Below are 25,854 nucleotides of genomic sequence, written 5' to 3'. Positions count from 1 at the left end.
TCGAATGTAAACTCTACCTAAAAACGGGCGAAAAGTGACATTTTTTCGAGTGGTCGAAAAACAAAAAATGCCACTAATTGAATACCTCCATAAATGTTGGTGAGGAATGAATTAAGACAATCCCTGCTGCACCCACTCATCAGATTACATACTATGTAAACACTGTGGGTGAGATCGATCAAACCTTGGAAAGAGATAAAGGGACATAAAGTATCAACCAGCTTATAACGGTCATTTGAAAAATGACAGCTACAAGTCGATTGGCTGGTACTTTATCTCTCACCAAACTTTCATACATACATCAACACCTTACTTTTTTTCAAATCATTTGAGCTGGTGGAGATCCTCTTATGGGATTCCTATTGCACGTTCTAGGAACATCAGCACACATATGTCCTACATAAACCCATAACAAATAGGATAAGGGTGCAGTGCCTACAGTATGTCTCTTAGGGGTCTATTCATGAAGCAGTGAAAAGTGTGGAGAAGTGAGCCAGTGGAGAAGTTGCCCATGGCAACCAATCAGATGCTCTGTATAATTTTATAGTATGCAAAATATAAATGTTACGTCAATGCTGATTGGTTGCCACAGGCAACTTCTCCACTGGCTCACTTCTCCACTCTTTTCACTACTTCATGAATAGACCCCTAACTCTTATGACTTATTACATACATAAATAATGCACCAATGAGCGGTATTTGAAGAGAAACCGTGTTCATGATGGACAGAATTTTGACTTTGTGGTACAATTACCATCATACAATCCCAACAATTGTCACGCCAGATGTCAGTAGACGGGGGAAAATACTGGAAGACGGATGAGAACCCGTATAAACACAGGCCAACAGGCGCACTTGGGAGAAAGCGGTGTACCTCAGGACTGCCCAGGACGATTCAGTCATAGGTATATACACTGTTGGTGAGTTGAACCGAGAAATTAAACCTGAAAAATCTCTGCAGGTACGGTAAGTGCAAACCTGTACTGTAATAAATCTAAATGAAGACGAATAAAAATTCCAGAAAGCTGTTTTTTTGTAGAAATAAGAAAACTTAATTTAAATAAACAATTAGAGAACTGGTTAAAAAGTTGAATAAATATAGCTTAAAGGTGAAGGGTAAACACAGGTGCAAAGACAAAAACAAACAGAAAACCCAACACAAGTCCAGGGGCAATTTCTTTTAAAAAAAAGTTCCTTTTGGAGGCAGAGTGTATTGTGGATTTAGAGGACACTACAAAGTACCGTAGTCTACTCCGATTTAAAGTCATACATAATTGTTTTGCGTTTTTTAGCGGGTTCCCCTAAACTCAGGTGACTGTAGTTATTTAGATACATGGCTGAATTGCGCTGCTGTACAAACCCTGTGTCTACAAAGCTCCTTTTATTATTAATAGATGATTCTACATATCTGCTGGTTGATGGGCGCGGGTGATAACTGCTGGCGGAAGGAAGTAGCTTATCTTGTGATGGACGTGACGTGGTTGGTTGTACGTTGTTTATCATGACTGGTGCTTTATGCTGCTTTCCCTCTAGGATACTGGAACGGTTATTACTGCTGTGTAAATTATACTGCCGCGTGGTCTGCACCATTGAAGTGGTGGACAAATGGTGTTGGGGCAGCCTTTCCACTAGTCTCTTTTTTGTGATGTAGCTCACTTTCCTTTTTGACTCTGGCAGTGAGGCCCGTATTTTCATGGTTGTCATCATCGCTCTAATTTTTTGAATTCCTATTTTTGTTGAACGGAACCATTCGGAGAAGGCAGGGTTATAGTTCACATTAGGCGCCAAGTAAAACGGAGAATCTGGTGCCATCATAGCACTGGGCCTGAAGCTTCTGTACTTTATGTATGCGGTTATTGGGTCTCTCTCTGGTATATGTGGAGTGGAGTATATCCTGGGGTTCATTTGTCTTAAATTTTTGCAATTTTCTACAGCTTCCGTTTGGCGATCACAATATTCAAGGTATTGATTCCCTCTTGGATCAATTTTTAACTTGATGTCGCCCCACTGAAGGTTGTATTGTTCCTTTGTTCGTAATGCAAAATGGATGCCATTGTTGAAGAAGACTAAGTTGAGTAAGCTTGTTGGGTTATCTAGGGATAGTGTCCTGCTCTTGAAGAGGTTTTCTATGTCATGGTCTGTTAGTGCCTCCTGTCTGATTGGTGGGTTGCTTTCTGCAATTTTTTTGAGGAATTTGATTTTTGCATTTAGGGACTGTTTTGTCAGTGGAAAGTCTTTGCTGTTGCCATAAATTATTGTGTGTGTGTAGCGGTGTTCTTTTAAGTACCGGTCGATGCTCCCTATCATACACCGGAGGGTGTGGGGCTCGTATTCATTGCCGTCTTTTCTTTTCACCACCAGAAGAAATTTGGAAAGCAAGGTATCCAGCTGTGTGTGAGGTATCTCTTCCACTTTACGGTTCTCGTTCAGTTCGCTCATAAAGTTCTGTAGCGTTTGAATATCGGACGTGGTTTTTCGGACAGTGTTTACGTTTTTCTGTTGTTGTTGCTGCTGTTGTACTGTATGGACGTGTCCTTGAGCCATGGGCACTCCAAACGGTGTAATCATTTCTACCTGACAGGGAGGGAAAGTTCTTTGGGGCTTTGAACATTTTTTCACATTAATGTTGTTGTTTAGTGTTGCTGCTGATCCGTTATTAGTGTGACCTTTCAGTAGTGCTTGTGGACTGCTTTTATTTGTTAAAGAACTCGTTTTGACCCCAGGCAGCATACGGTTCTGATGAGAAAGATACAAAGACAGGAGGAATGTTACTCAGATTTGTCTGTATCCAGCAAGATACTTTACTTTCAAGTAGCAATACATTTATGTAGCATGATAAATGTCTAAACGTATGAAAGTAGCATAGAGCTGAGGCCAGTTGCAGTTATTGGCTCCCTTACTACTTGTGTGTCCAAAAAGATCAATTTATTTATTTGTTTTAAATATGTAGCTGAATTCTTATCTAAAGGATACTAAAATCCGTATAGTCCCCGTATACAGCAAATTAAGAAAATAGTATTTTTGGGTGCAAGGATTGTTTATTATTCAGAACCCCCTAAAAAAGTACAGATTTTTATCTGTGATCCTATATTATCTTATATTATTTAACATGATTATTTCAAATGAAGTTACCTTTAATCTTCAGGTAGTGCAGTGGGGACACGCTTTGTTGTTGCCCAATTCTGCTAATCATTTTATTATTATTTTTAAATAGGTTGCCAAAGATATTTTATTTATTATAAGCTATGTTTTGAAAATATTTATTTATTAAAAGGTGTGAGGAGATCAAGATTGGGGTGCCCTCTCGCAGGCTTGATGGTCCCTTCCAGACACACAGCAGTCAGGAAACAGCACACCAGTCCAGGGTTTTTGTGCAATCTAGCCATAGCTAGCTTTATTGTGCAGTACAAAAACACAAAACATAAAAATAAACCCTAGTACATCTGGGAACTAACTAAATAAACAGATTCCGTCTCTCAGAGTGGTAGGACCTAATTCCCCTACCACAAACACAGGCATATGCACAGTACTTACAGTCAGTAAATCATAGTGTCTCTTAACAGGTGTCATGCATGTTCCTCCAGGTAGTGAGACACTTGAGTAAAGCCTTGACACAGCTTTATTAACCTGTACAGGTGCAAGCACTAATTAGCCTAATTTCAGGCTGATGACCTGAAGATCTGAAGTGGGCCTAATGGATGGGACCCACCCTCCCTCTACATCAGAGATGTGCAGTGAGGTACATGGCTCAGGAGGCACTTAGTACCAGAGCCACATTTTAAACAAAATATGTATGAGCCTAAGAGTTCAAGTGGGCATGATACACAGATGCAGCAGTATAAACTCCTGAAAATGTGGTGAATTTTGATAAGAGACATGCAGAAAAGATAGGCAGGGGAGGCAGAGTTTTGACTATAAAAATGATTATAATACTATAAAGAAGATATTTCTAATATATTCTTTGTATTTTCCATATACCTTATATAGTCAAAACTCTGGTGTATACGTTAGTATTAGAACAGAATGTAAGTTGGTAAGTTGCTCATTTCAATTAGAATATACAATTCAGGTGCGTGAAAGGGAAGAGGTAGTCTAAGGTAGAAATACACTCGGGATTAACTCTTGGTGTCCCCCAGCACACCAAGCTGTACCTGTACTAAGACACGATGGAATATTACACACATTATATATATATATATATATATATATATATATATATATATATATATATATATATATATATATACACATACACATACATACATACATACATACATACATACATACATATATATATATATACATAGATACATACATTTGCAAATGAATGATTAAGCCACCAGGCCCAGACACGGCTCCTCTGACGTTGGTGGTCCCTAACTATAGGTCTGGGCCTGGGGTGCAGAACCCCACAAACCGCCATAATGCCACATGATATTGGGATCTGAGCAAATATATCCAAATTGAGATCTAACTTACCGGTAGATACAACCTGGGATCTCCAAATAGCACTACAGAGACCAGCATGCCCTCTAAACACTGGTCCCTTACTAACACTTTACCCTATCGCATTGTGCTGCCCTGGGGTAGCTGGCCTATGCCGGTTTGTGGGGTTCTGCACTCCAGGCCCAGACCTAGAGCTAGGGAGCACCAACGTCAGAGGAGCCTTGTCGGGGCCTGGTGGCTTCATCATTCATTTGCAAGTGTATGTAACTAAGACCTCTGGATTTCTATTATATATGGAATGTAGTTATTTGACCGGCGGTCAGGCGACCACTGGTCACAATACACTCCCCCTACAATCCCGTACCCTCACAATCCCGACGGTCGGCATGCTGATCAACAGGGTCTATTCCCATTCGTGGGTGTACACGACACCCAAAGAGTGGGAATAGAACCCGTGCACGGGTCGCCACCGAGCCCACAAGGATCTTTTTGTACTCTCCTCCCCGCCGGCATTCCGCTGCCGGGATTACGATGGAGGTATGCCGACCAGCAGTCACACAATACACATCTACATATCTATATCTCTTTCTATGTGGCTTGTGTCACTATAACCCATGAGCGTGTTCATTCGTTAGCCTATATATTCTGAACTATAATCATACTCTGGTAAATACAGGTGTGCTGTGACCTGGCACATAGTGCTGTCATATTGTTATTTTAAGAGGATGCCATTCTGTGTATGAGGTTACAAGTTATCATTGATAAGCCTATTGAGTCCATCTATTATCCTTATATGGTTACACTGGAAGTATGAGGGCCAGGTAATATCTCTCTGAAGATGCACCTCCACAGGGGACAATCAGGACTTAAACCAATTTCCCTATCATTGTTCCTTCTGTTTACTTTCCTCTGTTAAACCCTGGGCTCTGCCAGACAACTCGGAGCCTGGCCCAGCATGTGGTCAGCAGGAGAAGGCCAGCTGTGGGAGGGAGGAGGGAGATACCTGAAATGGGATCCCACCAATCAGGAACCTGTGTATCCTCCCCAGGTGAGCGCATCATGGGCATTTGGAAGGTTTTAAAAGAGGTTGCACAGGTCAGCTCCAGATGTTAGTCACAGGACTCTGGCTAAGGGGTGATTCTCTGCCAGGGTACCTTGTGGAACGCATCACCAGTGCTGTGTGGACTTATACGTTTTTACTCCTGCGTGGACTTAAACAAATATTCTCCTGTGGACTAATCTATCACTGCGGTGTGGACTCAGTGATAGTTCTGCTGTGTGGACCTGTTTATCTGTAACTTCTGTGTGGAATTGCTGTGGACCTTAATCCTCTACTGGGACTTACTATCTGAACTGCTACCTGCGTATGGTTTCTGGGCTATATTTACCTCTGTTTCCTGTGTGATATCTATTCCGGTGTGCAGTGAGAAATAAACCATCACTTTGGTTTCATCTGCTCTGTGTCTGAGTGATTAGAAGAACCCCGTATCCTCACACTCTTACTTCCCGATATGTTAGGAAGCTGAAATTTAACTTAGGCATTCTTCAGGTGGGAAATAGAAAAACTACGCAATTATGATTTTTAATAAACCTCCAACTAAGGGGATGAAAAGAGGGTTGACATAATGACGTCATTACCGATGCGTGGCTTGCGTTGCGTGAGCAATAACGCCCAAACGAACATTCGGATCAAAATTTGGTTTGCACCTCTAGTGTGTAGAATTTAATAAGCTACAAAAATAGTCCCGTCACTTTTTACCATATCTGCTACGGGTGCGCCTCGGGTAACGCCAAGAACAATGGATAAATATTTACTTACATTAACACGTCTCAAATTTACATCTCTATAGATTTAACACATTTTTAATTTACATATATATCTGTGAAAATCAGAAACACATATATTATATATCATTTTTGTGTTTGTGTATCCTACCTGGAGGTCCTGCGGCACATCTTTTTCTTCTTTATAGTGAGGATAAAATGTACGGGGACTTCTCTCTGCAGTATTTCTGTTACAGGATCCACCTGTAAAAACAAACACATAATTGATGCGTTGTATAAATGATATAACCATTCACTCCAGAATGTAAAATGTCTATACACCATGCACAGTAAAATAAAATGATAACCTAAGGGAAACTAAAAGTTGAATATGTCGTTATTGAACAACCATGCACCAGACTACTTACAGTAAAGCACAGGGAGAAGCCAATGTACAGCAATATGATGTTACAAAATATAGGGGTCATTTGTGTGGTGTAAATGGGTCTTTAGAAATGCATTAGGGAATGAGGGGACCAGGAGACAAAAAAGGTGTATATTCCAAAATCAGGGGATGTAAAATGGGGTTTATTAGTGACCGGCACAAAAAATCTGCATAGACCAGTGATGGCTAACCTTGACACTCCAACTGTTGTTGAACTACACATCCCAGCGTGCCCTGCATCAGTTTTAGCATGGCCAAATAGCAAAACTGTAGCAGGGCATGCTGGGATGTGTAGTTCAACAACAGCTGGTGTCTCAAAGTTAGCCATCCCTGCCATAGACTCTTCTCCTACCTCATAATAATATTGGGCTCTCTCTCATCCTCAGAATCATGTCCGGTTATTCAACAAGTAGACTTACATGACCCATATTTATAGAGAGTGTATAGCGCTCACCTGTGCTGCTTCCTTGGTGAGGAGTTTCCCCCTTGTATTGCTGTACACCCCACAGAAAGGTCTCTTCCTCCCACTCATCATCTGACAAAATCTCAATCTTCACATCTTTCAGCAGCTCTTCCTAAGTGACAAAAAAAATGCAATGTATATCATGGCGGCTGGCTGAGGGTTATGGGAGATGTGGCTCATAAGAAACAAAACGACAGTACAGAGAGAATTCTGCCTAGTACAGCCTACCGCATAATATGGCAAGACCTCATCTTCTTCATGTTTGCAATTCTTCAGGGTATTGTCATCTTCCCGTTTATAGTATTTTGTTATGGTGTTAATGTCCTCTTTACCATTTAGTGGTATAGGGTCATCTTCACTGTCCTGTTGTGTATAGTCATCTTCCACTTGTGGAACAGTATCATCATCCTCCTCCCCACTATCTTGTAGGATATCATCATCGTCCTCTATGCCATCTTGTGGCATATAATCGTCCTCTATGCCATCTTGTGGGATATAGTCATCTTTTTCTTTACCTACTGGTCTCATTTTGTCTTCTTCCTCATTATTACCTTGTGAGGTTTTGACATTTTTCTTTGTACCATCCCGTGACTCATTAATGCCTTCTTCTGTATCTGGTGAACAAAGAGGACTAAGGCATCCGCCCTGTGTAATACTTTTACTGGATTCATCTGTAGGAAACCGATACGGTACACGACTCGTTATTTACAGTTTATATATATATGCTTTTGTCAGAATGGTCAACCAAACTGAAGGTTTTAATACTCGGTGACATTAACAAAGATCAAATAACACAAAAGCTGACTTGCCTGCACTCCAACAATATTACTATACAATTGGTGCCATGATACCTGTTACGGTAACAGCTGGTTGGTAAAAGCCCGTGCAGCTGTGGCATAGACATCACAGCCGCCTGCTGTGCTCCCCCAGGTCATTATTTGCCTGCAACCACTGCCTGATGCCTGGCCGACCACCACCACTCATTGCAGCTGATCCGCCTCAGACTCTCTCAACCCACAATGGCCACCAACCCACTGGTCATCGATTTCTGCATGCAAACCAAGGAGCCGTAACAGAGTCTCTGTGTAACACCGCAATGTCTGTGGATGGGGCACACATCTACACACCCATCCACCAAACACCAAGAACACTGTGTTCTGTACAGCAGTCATTACGTGTACTCATTCAGGCAAGTTTCTCTCCCTGTGACCAGACTAGGGTAGGCCAAATCCCAAAGCAGATATTCTAGAATGTACCTGGTAAATGCTAGCTAGAAGCTGATAGGTTACAATGGGCAACTTCCTCACTCTTTAGAAGGCTTGATACAACTCCCCCATAGTGACTATAGTGGACAGTGTGATGCCCCTTATCAGCTGGCATCAGAAATCATAACTCGTTTAACACTAGTAAAGGCATGTAAATAGGTATAAGGATTAGAATCCGTTGGTTCTGAAGACCTTAAACCCATCTGCACATTTGCCAGCTATTGGGAGAGCCCATGGCACTGTGACATCTCAAATGTGCTGCCTGCTCTATTTACTTAAATTCACTGAACACACCAGGGTCCATGGACTGTGCTACCACCACACATCAGACTGAATTTTCCCTAAACGGACCATCCTTGTCCTAGGCAGCAGACCAAAACAACCAAAAAAACAACATTGCAGTAGTCAGGCCTTAACAAAAACAATGGGGCAGATGTATTAACCTGGAGAAGGCATAAGGAAGTGATAAACCAGTGATATGTGCAAGGTGATAAAGGCACCAGCCAATCATCTCCAATATGTAAATTAACAGTTAGGATCTGATTGGCTGGTGCGTTTATCACCTTGCACATATCACTAGTTTATCACTTCCTTATGCCTTCTCCAGGTTAATATATCTGCCCCAATGGGTCTAATTCAGACCTGATCGTAGATGTGCTAAATTTAGTTTCACAGACATGTGGGGGGGGAGACACACCCAGCACAAGGCTAGTCCGTCCCGCATGTCAGGCCCTACCCCCTTCCCCCGCACAGGTACAAAAGCATCGCACGGCGGCAATGCTTTTGTACCTGAGGAGTAGCTTCCAATCAGCGCAGCTCCTGCGCGCTGGCAGGGAGCTACTCGTAGCTCCCTGGGTCGCAGCGGCTGCGTGTGACGTCACGCAGCCGCCACAGCCCGCCCCCCGCATGGTCTGAGCACGCCTGCGTTGCCCGGACTGCGTGCCAAAACGGCGGCCAAACGCCGCCGGCTCGCCCAGTGACCGCCTCTGCCTGTCAATCAGGAAGTATAGCCTTGATCCCTGTTCACACCTATGCACTACAGCTTCACTGTCTAACTCCCCCAGTCTGTTTCTAGAGTTCCAGGCCTCTCTTTATTCTCCTTTCTCCCATCTCGCTCCCCATGCCTACCCCATCTGTGTCTCACCCTTTATCAGAGTCTCTCTTCCCCTCTTTCTCGCTCTTGATTTACCCACCACTGCCACACCCCACACCCTTCTCTCTCCACTTTTTTTCTCTCTTACAATAAATCTGAGAGGAACTGTTCCTAGTACTACCAATAGTTTGGCTCTGGATAGTGCTTCATTGTACATCTCAAACAGCAAAATGGAAACACTAGTGAAAGTCACATAATGCTGTCCACCTCTTACTCAACTTTAACTCGAAGGACATCAGGATAGTGATCAGTTAATCTGTCACTGATAATCCCACCGCACTGCCAGTCAGCCAAGTAAGAGTGGGACAGCTTTACCTGTACTGGCTGGGTTCTGACAGCATACGTCATTGGTGGGAGGGAGCAGTTATGATTGGCGGAGCACTAAACTGTCTGCCTCTGACTGCGCACGTTAGGGACAGACAATGTATCTTATTATAGAATGGATATGACGTGCAGCGGAGATAACATGACACAGCTGGATTACAGGTAAATCTGCTGTCCAAATAAAATATGGAGAAGAAAAAAAAAAGTGACTGCAACCCATTGTTGCAACTTTATCTTCTATATATTTTAGTCATAATCAACTCCTGAAACCTAAACATGGATATTTGTGAGCGTTAATGGTCCTTTAATAGAGAAATTACCAATTATTTGTAGGATCCCATACAAACATGAATGGAGCGGGATGCATAGAATTTCAAGCAGACTTGACAGGCCTAGAATGCTGAAAGGATGACATCAGTAATATACTTGTATTATCTCCAGCAAATACTAGGCATTTCAGTATTTCTGCAGCCATCACCTGATGCACTGTAAAAACATTACCTTCGCTTGTAGGACATTCCTCAATACAAGTATTGCAGTGAAGAACCGGTTTAGAAGCCATGGTTGGATCGGTCTTTCCTTTACCAACGAGCGAGGTCATGTTGTTCACTGTAAATTCATGAAATAACATTATACATGGTGAGAAAATGTGTGCACCATCCCCACTCTGGGCCTGATTACTGCATAACCCTGATGGCTTATGTACTAACCTAACAGTGGCGGAACCGCGCATGCACAGGAGCCGTTCTCTGCATGTGCATAACGGGTCCTGCATCGTCACAAGCAGTGCCCCTCTAAGCCACAGCCCGACTGACAGGTTGTGGCATTTAGGGGCGGTGATAGGGACCGTTCTACAAAACAGGGGTATCACGCCCCCATTTCGTAGGCATGCCGAAGCTAGGGTCTGCGTTTTCCGATGCATATATCCTGGCCGCAGCAGTATAAGCAGCCCAGTCATCTTGCGGAAACTGAGCGTTACTCAGATGGCCGATGTTCACGCTAGTAATCTGATGTAATGGACGCAGCTGCGGATCACAGAAGCAGTCAGGAAGCCAACGATACAGCTGCTGTGTGTAATGCTCTGAATGTAGGCCCTCTGTGTGTGTATTTCAGGTCACATTCTGACAGCTGTATTTAACTTTTGTCGCCTTAATGAGTATTATGTAATTTACAGTAATGTATGTGGTCTGATTTGCTCCAATGAAGATTTTCTCTAATTATCCTTCTCTTTAGAGACAATCTAGGAATAAAAATTCTTAGCTGCCAAGAGAGTGGAAAGTAACATCTAGTTCTACACAGTTGACAAAAGTGACTGAACACTGACGGCAAACAGATCAACGAGAATTCATGGACGTCAGTACTTTGTAGGTCCACCACGTGCAGAGATTACTGCACACACCTTTCTTGGCAAACTGTCCACAAGTCCCTGGACAACAGCAGGTGGTATGTTTTGGCATTCTTCCTTAATTACGGTGACCAACTATGACACTGAAGAAGGTCAAGTCGGCTTTGAATGGACCCGTCGCTCCAATTCGTCACAGAGGTTCTCAGTTGGGTTAAGATCTGGACTCTGAGCTGGCCAGTCTATCCAGGTCACTGAATTTTCTGTTTCCCAGTCCAGCATTGCCCTGGCTACATAACAGGTGGCATTGTCGACCTGATAAAAATATTTGTTGTTTCCATAGAACTGCCGCAATGTATGGAGCACAGAGTTATCAAGAACATTTCTATACTTCTCAGAGTTACTGTGACCATGCATTACAACTAGTGGGTCCATGCCAAACCAGCTGAAATAGCCCCACAGCATAAGGCGACCACCTCCATGTTGTACTGTAGGTACTGTACACTCTGGCATCACACATTCTCCTGGCAATCATCAAACCCAACCACGTCCATCTGATCTGAAAAGTGTAAACCGTGATTCGTCACTCCACAAAACTCGCCGCCATTGTTCCACTGTCCAGTTTTTGCGCTCTTGACACCATCGTAAGCGCTGGGCTGCATTCTTCTTTGTGATTAGAGGTTTACGAGTAGCTGCTTGCCCATAATGTCCAAGTGCATGGGCCTCCCTACAAAGTGGTGTTGTCGAAGCCGGCACATTAGTGGCCATTTGTGGTATGCATGGGGCAACCCCTGTTCTTTCGCAGCTCCCTGGTTAGCACTCTCCGGTCCCTGGGTTGCAGTTTTGGGGGTCTTCCAGAGAATGATTCATTCCAGCAATGACCATTCTTCTTCCACGCATTAATGACAAATGACAGAGGATTTAGGAACCTTCCTAACACCAGCAATGCTTCTCACAAATCACACCTCTGATTGTAGGCTGCCCAATGATCCCCTTTTCAAACTCCGTTAGCTCCTTCCAGCAAGCCATTTTGTTAGCAAATGATCTAATCAGAGCCCCCCTACTACCAGTTTTATACCTTCATGTGTCGGCGGAAGGAACTACACAATTGCGTGGGGGTGTCCAATCACTTTTGTCTACATAGTGTATAAATCAGACTAGGGAACTGTAGGTTAACACTGGGAACTTGCCATTATTGTGGTAAGCTATCTTCAGCCCTATCCCTGCAAAACTCTACGGTGTGCAGAAGAAAAAAAAAAAAGAGTGACGATACATGACAGTTACAGTGCAGATTATTAGGAACACATGTACATTATTGTCCTTTTTTTCCCCCCCCCCTCTTTCCGAAATCTAATTGGAAAAGGAAACAACTCCCCCCCCCCCCCCCCCCCCCTCACCCCCAAAAGGGGGAAAAAAAAGAAAGAAAAAGACTCTTACCAAGAGGTGTGATGGGATGGTAATTTTCCATCATGGCGTCCTTGTAGAGCTCCTTGTGTCCTTCTATATACTCCCACTCCTCCATGGAGAAACAGACCGTGATATCCTCACACCTTATAGGAACCTGCACACACACAATGACACAGTCATCACCCAGACACCTCCCCTGGTGTTACTGTATAATGTCCCATTCCCAGCAGTCACCTCTCCAGTCATCACCCAGACACCTCCCCTGGAGTTACTGTATAATGCCCCATTCCCAGCAGTCACCTCTCCAGTCATCACCCAGACACCTCTTCTGGTGTTACTGTATAATGGCCCATTCCCAGCAGTCACCTCTCCAGTCATCACCCAGACACATCCCCTGGTGTTACTGTATAATGTCCCATTCCCAGCAGTCACCTCTCCAGTCATCACCCAGACACCTCCCCTGGTGTTACTGTATAATGCCCCATTCCCCCCAGCAGTCACCTCTCCAGTCATCACCCAGACACCTCCCCTGGTGTTATTGTATAATGCCCCATTCCCCCCAGCAGTCACCTCTCCAGTCATCACCCAGACACCTCCCCTGGTGTTACTGTATAATGCCCCATTCCCCCCAGCAGTCACCTCTCCAGTCATCACCCAGACACCTCCCCTGGTGTTACTGTATAATGCCCCATTCCCCCCAGCAGTCACCTCTCCAGTCATCACCCAGACACCTCCCCTGGTGTTACTGTATAATGCCCCATTCCCCCCAGCAGTCACCTCTCCAGTCATCACCCAGACACCTCCCCTGGAGTTACTGTATAATGCCCCATTCCCAGCAGTCACCTCTCCAGTCATCACCCAGACACCTCCCCTGGTGTTACTGTATAATGCCCCATTCCCAGCAGTCACCTCTCCAGTCATCACCCAGACACCTCCCCTGGTGTTACTGAATAATGCCCCATTCCCAGCAGTCACCTCTCCAGTCATCGCCCAGACACCTCCCCTGGTGTTACTGTATAATGTCCCATTCCCAGCAGTCACCTCTCCAGTCATCACCCAGACACCTCCCCTGGAGTTACTGTATAATGCCCCATTCCCAGCAGTCACCTCTCCAGTCATCACCCAGACACCTCTTCTGGTGTTACTGTATAATGGCCCATTCCCAGCAGTCACCTCTCCAGTCATCACCCAGACACATCCCCTGGTGTTACTGTATAATGTCCCATTCCCAGCAGTCACCTCTCCAGTCATCACCCAGACACCTCCCCTGGTGTTACTGTATAATGCCCCATTCCCCCCAGCAGTCACCTCTCCAGTCATCACCCAGACACCTCCCCTGGTGTTATTGTATAATGCCCCATTCCCCCCAGCAGTCACCTCTCCAGTCATCACCCAGACACCTCCCCTGGTGTTACTGTATAATGCCCCATTCCCCCCAGCAGTCACCTCTCCAGTCATCACCCAGACACCTCCCCTGGTGTTACTGTATAATGCCCCATTCCCCCCAGCAGTCACCTCTCCAGTCATCACCCAGACACCTCCCCTGGTGTTACTGTATAATGCCCCATTCCCCCCAGCAGTCACCTCTCCAGTCATCACCCAGACAGCTCCCCTGGTGTTACTGTATAATGCCCCATTCCCAGCAGTCACCTCTCCAGTCATCGCCCAGACACCTCCCCTGGTGTTACTGTATAATGCCCCATTCCCAGCAGTCACATCTCCAGTCATCGCCCAGACACCTCCCCTGGTGTTACTGTATAATGCCCCATTCCCAGCAGTCACATCTCCAGTCATCGCCCAGACACCTCCCCTGGTGTTACTGTATAATGCCCCATTCCCAGCAGTCACCTCTCCAGTCATCGCCCAGACACCTCCCCTGGTGTTACTGTATAATGCCCCATTCCCAGCAGTCACCTCTCCAGTCATCACCCAGACACCTCCCCTGGTGTTACTGTATAATGCTCCATTCCCCCCAGCAGTCACCTCTCCAGTCATCGCCTAGACACCTCCCCTGGTGTTACTGAATAATGCCCCATTCCCAGCAGTCACCTCTCCAGTCATCGCCCAGACACCTCCCCTGGTGTTACTGTATAATGTCCCATTCCCAGCAGTCACCTCTCCAGTCATCACCCAAACACCTCCCCTGGTGTTACTGTATAATGCCCCATTCCCAGCAGTCACCTCTCCAGTCATCGCCCAGACACCTCCCCTGGTGTTACTGTATAATGCCCCATTCCCAGCAGTCACCTCTCCAGTCATCGCCCAGACACCTCCCCTGGTGTTACTGTATAATGCCCCATTCCCAGCAGTCACCTCTCCAGTCATCACACAGACACCTCCCCTGGTGTTACTGTATAACGCCCCATTCCCAGCAGTCACCTCTCCAGTCATCGCCCAGACACCTCCCCTGGTGTTACTGTATAACGCCCCATTCCCAGCAGTCACCTCTCCAGTCATCGCCCAGACACCTCCCCTGGTGTTACTGTATAACGCCCCATTCCCAGCAGTCACCTCTCCAGTCATCGCCCAGACACCTCCCCTGGTGTTACTGTATAATGCCCCATTCCCAGCAGTCACCTCTCCAGTCATCACCCAGACACCTCCCCTGGTGTTACTGTATAATGCCCCATTCCCAGCAGTCACCTCTCCAGTCATCGCCCAGACACCTCCCCTGGTGTTACTGTATAATGCCCCATTCCCAGCAGTCACCTCTCCAGTCATCGCCCAGACACCTCCCCTGGTGTTACTGAATAATGCCCCATTCCCAGCAGTCACCTCTCCAGTCATCGCCCAGACACCTCCCCTGGTGTTACTGTATAATGCCCCATTCCCAGCAGTCACCTCTCCAGTCATCGCCCAGACACCTCCCCTGGTGTTACTGTATAATGCCCCATTCCCAGCAGTCACCTCTCCAGTCATCGCCCAGACACCTCCCCTGGTGTTACTGAATAATGCCCCATTCCCAGCAGTCACCTCTCCAGTCATCGCCCAGACACCTCCCCTGGTGTTACTGTATAATGCCCCATTCCCAGCAGTCACCTCTCCAGTCATCGCCCAGACACCTCCCCTGGTGTTACTGTATAATGCCCCATTCCCAGCAGTCACCTCTCCAGTCAGCAGCTGAATGATCTTGTTGGTGAGATCCAGGATCTTCTGGTCATTGTCTCTCTCATGTATCAGTGAGTGAGGTGGCAGCTCTGTCACGGGGCTCTGGGTCTTGCTCCATCCTCCTGATACACGGGGGCCGCTGCTGGGGGTCACGCGGTCACAGAATGATTTTGCTGGCAAATAATCCTAATTAATTAATGAGAAACACAGAAAATTGTATCAATACACAGACATGGCTTACTAACCTACAGCGCAAGAGTAGTGATATCACAGTGATGTTCCTAGAATCCCTCACCTCTCCAGTCAGCAGGTAGATGATTTCCAAGGTGAATTTTAATATTCTCTCAGTGATGTGATCCTTGTCCTTGTCCATTCTGAGCCAGTCTATAAGATGGTGTCTGGATGCACCTTCACCCAACTATCAGACGCCCTGTACACACAGATATAGACATATAAATCAATGACCTGGCAGTGTACAGTGATTATGCAACATATATGATTCCGCTATATAAAACACTCTAGAATGACATAAACCTGTTGTACGTTTCTAGAACTCCATAAAGTTATTTTCGTTCCAATCGATCTTATATCAGAAAAAATGTAAGATCCATTGTAACAAAGTATGAGATCAGATTATTAGACTTTCAAGTTTCGAGAGATCTACTGGATCAGTACACAATGAGAAAATGACGGGATGTATCGCTAGTTTTGTCACACATGTGGTGTAATGGTTAGCATTACTGCATCACAGCACAAAGGTCATGGGTTCAATTCCCACCATGACTTTGTGTGGAGTTTGTATATTCTCCCCGAGCTTGAGTGGGTTTCCTCCGGGTACTCCGGTTTCCTCCCACAATCCAAAAATATACTGGTATGTTAATTGGCTCCCAACAAAAATTAACGTGTGTGTGTGTGTGTGTGTGTGTGTGTGTGTGTGTGTGTGTGTGTGTGTGTGTGTGTGTGTGTGTGTGTGTGTGTGTGTGTATGTATACACACGTGTTTAGGGTAGACTAGATGGGCCAAGTGGTTCTTATCTACCATCAAAATTCTATGATTCATGTTCGGGAATCCAGCTGCATCACATAGGGGACTATGGTGCAATAAGCTATGCCCACTGATAGGTTTCAGGCTATTAATTTTATATTGGGCTAGTTGGGAGAAATAGCCCAATGATTAAATGAGAATTCTATTTATTGAATGCTGTGGCTGGTAGGTGGGGAAATAAATCTGTATTTTAAATGGGAATGCTATTCTTTTGAAATTGGGGCGAAGATGGGGATATCACTTTGCCGGCAATGTAATGGTGAGGAGGAGGCCTCACAGTTAAATGTGGGAGCTACAGATTTAATGTTGGACTGGTTGGGAGGTGGGGGTGTGTGGCTAGACTCTTTATACTGCTTTCTGTAGAGCATTAAAAAAAAAAAAAATAGGATTTTAATACCTACCGGTAAATCCTTTTCTCTTAGTCCGTAGAGGATGCTCGGGACTCCAAAAGGACCATGGGGTATAGATGGATCCGCAGGAGCTTGGGCACACTATAAAGACAAACTGAGTGTGAACTGGCTCCTCCCTCTATGCCCCTCCTCTAGACCTCAGTTAGAAAACTGTGCCCAGGAGAGATGGACATTTCGAGGAAAGAATTTATTTTTAAACACGGTGAGTGTCCTACCAGCTCACACCACGAGCATACCGCAGAACATGGCATTCAATAGAATACCAGCCAACGGCATGAACAATACACAGCCACATGCTGAGAGAATATGTAACACAACCTGTGTGTCAACACAACCAATAATAAGACACCGCATGCCCTGGCATGAACAATGTCAGCAACAGCCTGACAGAGAAGAAACACCACCAGAATGTAACCAAAACCAATAACTGCAGACACAGTACGCACTGGGACGGGCACCCAGCATCCTCTACGGGCTAAGAGAAAAGGATTTACCGGTAGGTATTAAAATCCTATTTACTCATACGTCCTAGAGGATGCTGGGGACTCCAAAAGTACCATGGGGTCTATACCAAAGCTCCAGAACGGGCGGGAGAGTGCGGACGACTCTGCAGCACCGATTGAGCAAACAAAAGGTCCCCATCAGCCAGGGTATCAAACTTGTAGAGCATAGCAAAAGCGTTTGAACCAGACCAAGTATCCGCTCGGCAAAGTTGAACCGCCGAGACTCCTCGGGCATCCGCCCAAGAAGAGCCCACCTTCCCAGTAGAATGGGCCTCCACCGACTTCGGTAACGGCAATCCAGCCGTAGAACGAACATGCCAAATCGCATCACAGATCCAGCATGTAACAGACTGCATAACGCAGTCACCCCAATCATGCTGGGAGCATACCGGACAAACAGAGCCTCTGTTTCTCCAAACTGAGCCAAAGTGGCGACCTAAATATTCAAATCCCTGGCTACATCAAGAGACTTTGAATCAGCTAAAGCCTAAGTAACCACCGGCATCAAAATAGGCCGATTTCTGCGAAACCTAGCAACCACACTTGGCAGAACTACTATCCGAGTTCTCAATTCCTCTCTACCCACATGAAAGATCAAACAAGGCACTTGTGAGACAAAAGCACCACTACCGACACCCGCCTTGCGGACGCCAAAACCAATAGCGTGACCTCTTTCCAAGAGAGAATTTGTTAAATAAATTTAGAAGGCCATACTGCACTGAAATGGAGCCTAACTTTAGGCCTGCATCCACACCGGCTTGTAAAGTATGGATAAGAACGACCTAGCTGAAAGTCCTCCGTAGGAGCTTTCCTGGATTCACACCAAGACACAGTTACGCCAACTACAGTGGTAAGGCTTTGCCGTTACTTCTTTCCTAGCCTGAAGAATTGAGGAAATGACTTCACTGGGAACACCCTTTCGGCTTAGGATATGGCATTCAACCGCCACGCCGTCAGACGCAGCAGCGGTAAGTCTTGATACACGCCCTGATCTTGTTGTAACAGTTCCTCACGTAGAGGAAGAGGGCAGGAATATTCTATGAGTAAATCATGAAAAACTGGATAGCAAACCCTCCTTGGCTAGACCGGATCCAAGAGGAGCGTCTGAACCTTTGTTCTTCTTACGTTTATCACCTTCAGAAAAAGGTGAAAGCGGAGAGGCCAAATAGACCGACTAAAAACACCCACGGTGTCACGAGGGTGTCCACTGCTATAGCTTGAGTGTCCCTTGACTTGGAACAATATCCCTGAGGCCTCTCAGTGAGGCGAGACGCCAACATGTCCAATTGCGACACTCCTTAAAGACTTGTCACGTCTGTGAAACTTCTTGATGATGACTGAATTTCTCCCGGATGGAGATCGCGTCAGCAGAGGAAATCTATTGCTCCGTCGTTTATCTCCGGACCGAAGACTGCTAATATAGCGTTTACCAGACTTTCCACCCAACGGCAAAACTGTGCATCTTCTGCCATTGCCGCTTTGCTCCTTGTTCCGCCATAGCGGCTTACTAACGCCACTGCTGACAATTCATCTGGCAGAACTAACACGGGCAGAACACGAAGAATAAGTTCATCGAAAATAGCTCTTAATTCAAGAAAGCTTTCCAACTTGACCTTATCCTCTGGAAATACGTCCCTTGCAAGGACTGCTCCCCAGCCTCGGAGATCCGTATGCACGGACACCAGGATCTAAACCTGGATCCCGAACCTTCATCCCTCTAGAAGGAGAGAACCGAGCAGACACCACAGGAGCGATGTCCTGGCCGTTAGGATTATATTCCGGTGCATGTGCAGGTGAGACCCGGACCACATTTCCAACTGGTCCCTTGAAAGCCACTCTGGCATTAGACCTGCTCACCAAAAAAGGCCTCTTAGGCCGCACCCATCTGTTTTAGTAACGGAACATATCGATGAAGTGTCACAGCAAATCTGATCCAACTCTGGATCCTCAGACCTCTTTCCACAGGAAAAACACCGAACCTTAACCGGTCAGTATCTACTCTGAAACCCACCTCTGACATCTGTGTCGTTGGGAACAACAGCCAATCCCTGTGTCGAAGAACAGTCAGAGAGAAACAACGAGTTGCACCTTTATACAGGGTCAACCGGACAATGTCCTGAACCTGACGCACCTCTGTATGGCGCCGCGTACTACCTCCCCTTCCAGAGGGGAACGGCAAGATCTATTAGAAAAAACAGTAAGGGGAAACAACCGTAACTCAGAATGTACCCCATTGGATTCTATAAATAACTCACCGGTCCTAGTCTATTCCTGGACTAACTGAAAATTAGTAGACGAGTGCCCACCGGAGTGGGGACCAGCCAGATAGACTCAGCGACAAGTGGCGGATGTGGTGGAAACAGAAAACGACATCCACTTCTGCGAACCTAACAAGGCTGCAGAACTCTTACCTTTTCACCTTCCACTGTCTGCACAGAAAAGGAAAAAGAACGGTATCGAACCGGTTAAACGACTGCATCCCACAAAAGAATGCGTCACCAACCGTTGTGAAGTAACCTAACTCACGAAGTTAGACTTACCAGTGGTATCCGCCGAGAGTGACTGAACAGAGGCCTCTCCAAACAGCTGTCTACCTCCCTCCAGTATCTCTCGGAGACATCCTCAGCATTTCCCCGGTCACACCTCCTGCTGACACGTGGCAGCCTGCTGCAATGTTATAAAGTAGAATCAACATAAGCAAGCTTACCCACTCTGGGTAGGGTAATTCTATCGGATGCCTACCCCAATATAACACTCCCTCATGTGCATGCAATGCAAATAAGGTCAAAATATAGAAATAAAATATCACTTAGCTTCCTGTTATACAAAAAAGAATACCAAGAACTAGCGCTATATATAAATTACAGTAAAAATGATAGGGATATTGCCACGTAGAAATCCCCTGTACGGTCTCTCCCCTGGAAAAACACTTACAGGTAGTTTCTTTCACGTGTGTCCATAAAGGTATCTTTATCAGCACATGGATTTCAACCCACTGGCACCACAGTATTCTTTCACTGATAGCTGACAGTTATACAACTTACATTGAATTTCTGTCCCGCGTGCCCATAAAGGTATCTTTCTCCTCTCTGTGTGTTGATTTCCAGTAGGAATCCCCAGTAGGATACCTTTATGGGAGGGACTTGGTAAGAATGAGCAGGATCAATGTTGAGCAGGATTCGACTGGAGCTAATGATGAACAGGGTTCGGCTGAGGATAAGCTGGACAAGACTGTCTACCAGCTATGGGGAACTGGACTTGAGAGCAACCGCACTGGAACTGGTGAATTGCTACAATGATGAATATACTGCAATGATGAAGCTGAGCAAACCTTCAGGATCACTGCATACCTCCCAACATGACCCTCTCCATGGCTCTGCGTCGACCAGGAGTTGACTGCCACAATGTTCTCTCTGCGTCGGGAAGAGAATAATATTCGGACTCCTTGAGAGGATCGAAAACCAACTTGTCACGGCCAATCTAGAGCTTAATCAACAGAGCGACCAGCACATGATAAGAATACCATTATTTCAGCATTCATGGATATACATAATGTAATACACCATAAAACACACATATCCTAACCATGCATATATAACTATATATCTACATATATATATACATATAGATATAACCTATACGCAAGTGGATTGTCCAGACCCGTCAGGTCCCTAGTGACAGTAATGTAATGTGATGTGAATGTGTATGACCATGTACTGACATGCCCCAGATGTGGATCTACCGGGAACGTTATGGTCGACAGAAACTTAGTAAATGTCGACAGCAGAGAATAGTAAGCGGGCAAAAAATAATAAAAATCTTGGAACCCCGAGGGGTCTGAGGGAGGCATACATATACAATTTCAATAACACTCCCCCACATATACCTATAAATATATATACAGGTACCAGGCAATAACAGCCTGTTAATTTTTTTACCCAGGAAATACTGTTGATGCCGACAGGGCATCCACAAACAACTGTATCTCCCCTAGCGTGTTTACTTTTTTAAGCACACAAACCCCAACCTGCTAATACTTAATTTTCCGAATCAAGTACCGCAATGCGCCGGCGAAGCCCGACAGCAGCTTGTGACAAAGCCCTCACACGTGTCGACATATGTCGACTAACCGATAGTGAGTAAACAAACAGGGAAACACTGAATTTATGTATCACACAAGGATTATGCGCCCATTATCAAACATAATGCTATATGACACCCATATAGCATTAAAACACTGTGCCCCCCCCTCCTTCTTACTATACAGCAAGTCTTGGTGGGGACCTGAGGAAAATGGCGCTGACTCCGCTGTGAGGGCTAAGCTCCGCCCCTTCTCGGCGCGATTAAGCCCGCTAAAAAAAAAATACATATATTGAGCTAGGGGGACCTATATACAGCGAGTAACCCCCTGTAAATACACACATATATAGAGAACGCTGCCCAGGGCGCCCCCCCTGCGCCCTGCACCCCCGGAAGCCGTTGGTGTGTGGGAGCAATGGAGCGCAGCGCGCGCGCTGCGGTACTCTGGCGGGGTGAAGAAACCAGGTGTCCGGGCAACTAAATATGTCCCCCCGCCATTGATCTAACACAGTATATACCGCCCAGGGCGCTCCCCCCCAGCGCCCTGCAAGAGCCGATGGTGTGCGGGAGCAGGGAGCGCAGCGCTACCGCTGCTGCTCCCTCCGTTTCGCGGCACACTGGCGGGGTGAACATACCCGGTGCCCTGGCACCTAAATATGTCCCCCCACCAGTGCTCTAAACCTCAGTAACATGCCCCCAGGGCGCTCCCCCCCAGCGCCCTGCCTGAGACGTTGGTGTGTGGGAGCATGGAGCGCAGCCCTACCGCTGCTGTTACCTCCATTACCGAAGTCTCCTGCCGTCACTGAAGTCTTCTTTTCTTCCAATACTCACCCGGCTTCTTTCTTCTGGCTTCTGTGAGGTGATTGACGGCGCGGCTCCGGGAACAAGCAGCTAGGCGCACCAAGTGATCGAACCCTCTGGAGCTAATGGTGTCCAGTAGCCGAGAAGCAGAGCCTTTAACTAAGAAGAAGTAGGTCCTGCTTCTCTCCCCTCACTCCCACGATGCAGGGAGCCTGTAGTCAGCAGGTCTGCCTGAAAATAAAAAACCTAACAAAGTCTTTCAGAGAAACTCAGGAGAGCTCCCCTAGTGTGTGACCCATCACTCCTGGGCACAAAGTCTAACTGAGGTCTGGAGGAGGGGCATAGAGGGAGGAGCCAGTTCACACCCAGTTTAAGTCTTTATAGTGTGCCCAAGCTCCTGCGGATCCGTCTATACCCCATGGTCCTTTTGGAGTCCCCAGCATCCTCTAGGACGTATGAGAAAAGGGAGGTGCTGTGCCCACCTGGGAGAGAGCGAGCTGGAGGGCACTCTAACACTTGGGCTAGATATTCCCCCATGGCCGGTGGACCCCCCTCTCTCAGCAGTGGTCCTCCACCTGGAAGCAGTACTATTTATTAACATTTACTTACACAGCACCAGTGTATTTCCTTGCACTACCTAGAATGGATGCGGTGCCAGTGCGCTCTGTCACCCAGGCCACCAACATGTCTAGTTCCAGATCTGTAACTTCTTGACAGAAACATCTACCTGTTCCTAGGATTAGTAAAGTTGCAATTTCTTTAGCCAACAGAATGAATGTTAATAAAATATATTGGTTAGGAAAACCCCTATATTATTATTATTATTAACAGTTTCTTACCTAGCGCAGCATATTCCGTTGCACTTTACAATTAGAACAACAGTAATAGAACAAAACTGGGCAAAAACAGACACAGAGGTAGGAAGGCCCTGCTCGCCTGCTTACAATCTATAGGTGTATTACACATATTGGCTTTTTTTGCCCATATATATTATTGATTTCACTATGATTTATCTCCTTGATGGGGGAGCAATGCCACCTCTGTATTTTCTCTGTATTCCAATTAGTTTTTATTACAGGCTTGGACAACCAGTGACTCTGCAGGTGTTGTGAAACTGCAAGTCCCAGCTGTCAGAGGATGCTCCATCTCAGGCATTCCCAACCGCGGTCCTCAAGGCACACCAACAGTGCAGGTTTTAGTGATATCCAGGCTTCAGCACAGATGGTTAAATCAAAATAACTGATGTACTAATGAAGTCACCTGTGTTCAAGCCTGGATATTACTAAAACCAGGACTGTTAGTGTGCCTTGAGGACCGAGGTTGGGAAACACTGCTCCATCTGGTAGTTCCACAACACCTGGGGAGTCACAGGTTGTCCAGGCCCAGAAAGACTGCATCAAGCTCATAAACAGTGTCAATGTTATGTTTTACATCCGGCTGATGGGGTGCGTAGACGCGGCCCTATGGACAAGCCTGGTGGGAATTAGACATTGCAGAGGCAGGCAAGACTTGTGGTAACTGTTGTGGAAATTAGCATCAGATCTACACTGACCAGACCACTCTATCTGAGGTAAAGTACAGAGGTCATCAATGGTTTAGCTATTACACATTTTGGGGCTGTAAAGGTCAAGATACAGTAATAAAGACCAACCTTGATCAGTGCTACCAAATGTGGGCATAATACTGTAGGTATTGCCTTGATCCTTCTTAAATAGGCAATTACCAGAGAAGCCCTGTGAACAGCTGGTATGGAAGGGTCTCTCCGGCGGTATTGATTAATCAGTTTTTCATTAACTGAGCCAAGACTATAACAGGGAAATGATACTGCTTCATGGAGCTTCTCAAAGATATTAAGGGGCAGATGTATTAAGCCTGATGAAGTGATAGAGAAAAATGACAGTTAGGAGCGTATTGGCTGGTTCGTTATCACCTTGCGCTTATCAGTTCTTTATCACCGCTTTATCCCTTCTCTAGGCTTAATACATCTGCCCCTCAGTGACATAAGTGAAGGATAATTTTAAATAAGCGAATTTTGAAATGTGTAATCTGAATTGGAACCTCTGTCTACTTTGGGTCTAAAACAATATGCTGATAAATAAGTAAATTAACTATTCAATCCAGACTAGGGAGGCCAATCCCGGGCCTTTTTTTTTTTTTTTTTACAATCCCAGGATACCCGGGATTGGGTTGAAGATTTTAAAATTAAAATCTTCATTTTTTCCCGCCCCTTCTCCCGGACCTGCCGAGCCCACCCCTGCCCACACAAATACCATCCTAGACAGGGGGGCGGGAGGGTTCATTGGCTGCAGGCGGCGATGTACAGTCCATGCGGCGCGTGCAGCTGGCGTCAGACTGTGCAGCGTGACCTCTGACATCATGTCACACTGCACAGTATGCACAGCTGGGGGCAGGGGGAGCTGGGAGCCACCATAATCCAGGCTAGTCCCTGCACAAGACAGGCATTGTCTGCTAGTGCTAGTGTGTCCAGGTGCGATTTTGCCTGTTTTTATCCGAATCCGATGGATCGTTCCGATAAATGGGATGAAAACTGGCCAAATCATCAGTGTTTGACATGAGTTCGGATCCGATGCGCGTTCCCGTGTGCATTGGATCAGACCCTACAGATCCTATGTGCAGCACATAGGATAAATCGGATTTAGGGCCATCAGCAGCACATAGCGGGTGCTTTTTAAGCACCTGCGATGCTGTATATCGCATGCATACTTGACTGGCATCCTGTGTGTGCCCACCCACACAGGATCAGGAAGTGACGCAGCATCAGCTGCTACTTTTTAATTCACTGTTTAGCCACCCCACACTAGCAATGAGGGCCAGCCTATCAGATAAATCTGATGAGATCTATCTAATGCAAATTGCATGTAAAAATGGCATATCAAGTGCCAAATCTGATGTAGCCCTCCCGGGCAGCTGCCGGGAAAATCAGGTCAGACTTGTTGCTCAGACAAGTCTGACCTGTGTATGGGGGCCTTTAGTTTGTACCCAGTACAGTGTTTCCCAAACATGTTCCTCAAAGTCCACCAGGTTTTAAGGATATCCATGCTTTAGCACATATGGTTAAATAAAAAATGACTGGGTTAATAATTAAGTGACCTGTACTTAAGCATGGGTATGCTTAAATTCCTGACTATTAAGGGACTTTAAGGACTGTGTTTAGGAACCATTGATATAATATGTAGTAGATCTATTTAAAAGTGGTCAGAGACTGGTCCTGTGGCCAGGGACCAAAGTCACATAACTAATATGTATAAAGCTGCAAGGAAAAAGTTAAACTTTAATGT

General features: G+C 45.8%; 1 protein-coding gene across 2 annotated transcripts in view; it reads right to left on the bottom strand.

The window, feature by feature from the left end:
- Positions 1 to 629: 629 nt before the first annotated feature.
- LOC135054925 (uncharacterized) overlaps positions 630 to 25,854 on the bottom strand; it is a 28,176-nt gene continuing 2,951 nt past the window's right edge. For both annotated transcript variants that reach the window (XM_063958410.1, XM_063958411.1), the window contains 8 exons: positions 16,013 to 16,147; positions 15,715 to 15,903; positions 12,640 to 12,763; positions 10,362 to 10,469; positions 7,347 to 7,789; positions 7,110 to 7,230; positions 6,383 to 6,474; positions 630 to 2,736 (listed from right to left, as the gene is read on the bottom strand). In XM_063958410.1, the coding sequence (XP_063814480.1) occupies positions 1,249 to 2,736; positions 6,383 to 6,474; positions 7,110 to 7,230; positions 7,347 to 7,789; positions 10,362 to 10,469; positions 12,640 to 12,763; positions 15,715 to 15,903; positions 16,013 to 16,090 (2,643 nt within the window). In that variant the 5' untranslated portion in view covers positions 16,091 to 16,147 and the 3' untranslated portion in view covers positions 630 to 1,248. The remainder of the gene's footprint in view (positions 2,737 to 6,382; positions 6,475 to 7,109; positions 7,231 to 7,346; positions 7,790 to 10,361; positions 10,470 to 12,639; positions 12,764 to 15,714; positions 15,904 to 16,012; positions 16,148 to 25,854) is intronic.

The sequence above is a fragment of the Pseudophryne corroboree genome, chromosome 3 (genome assembly GCF_028390025.1).
Source record: "Pseudophryne corroboree isolate aPseCor3 chromosome 3, aPseCor3.hap2, whole genome shotgun sequence".
NCBI classification, from domain to species: domain Eukaryota; kingdom Metazoa; phylum Chordata; class Amphibia; order Anura; family Myobatrachidae; genus Pseudophryne; species Pseudophryne corroboree.
Note: the sequence above shows the minus strand (reverse complement) of the source record. Positions and strands in the feature narration are given on the sequence as shown.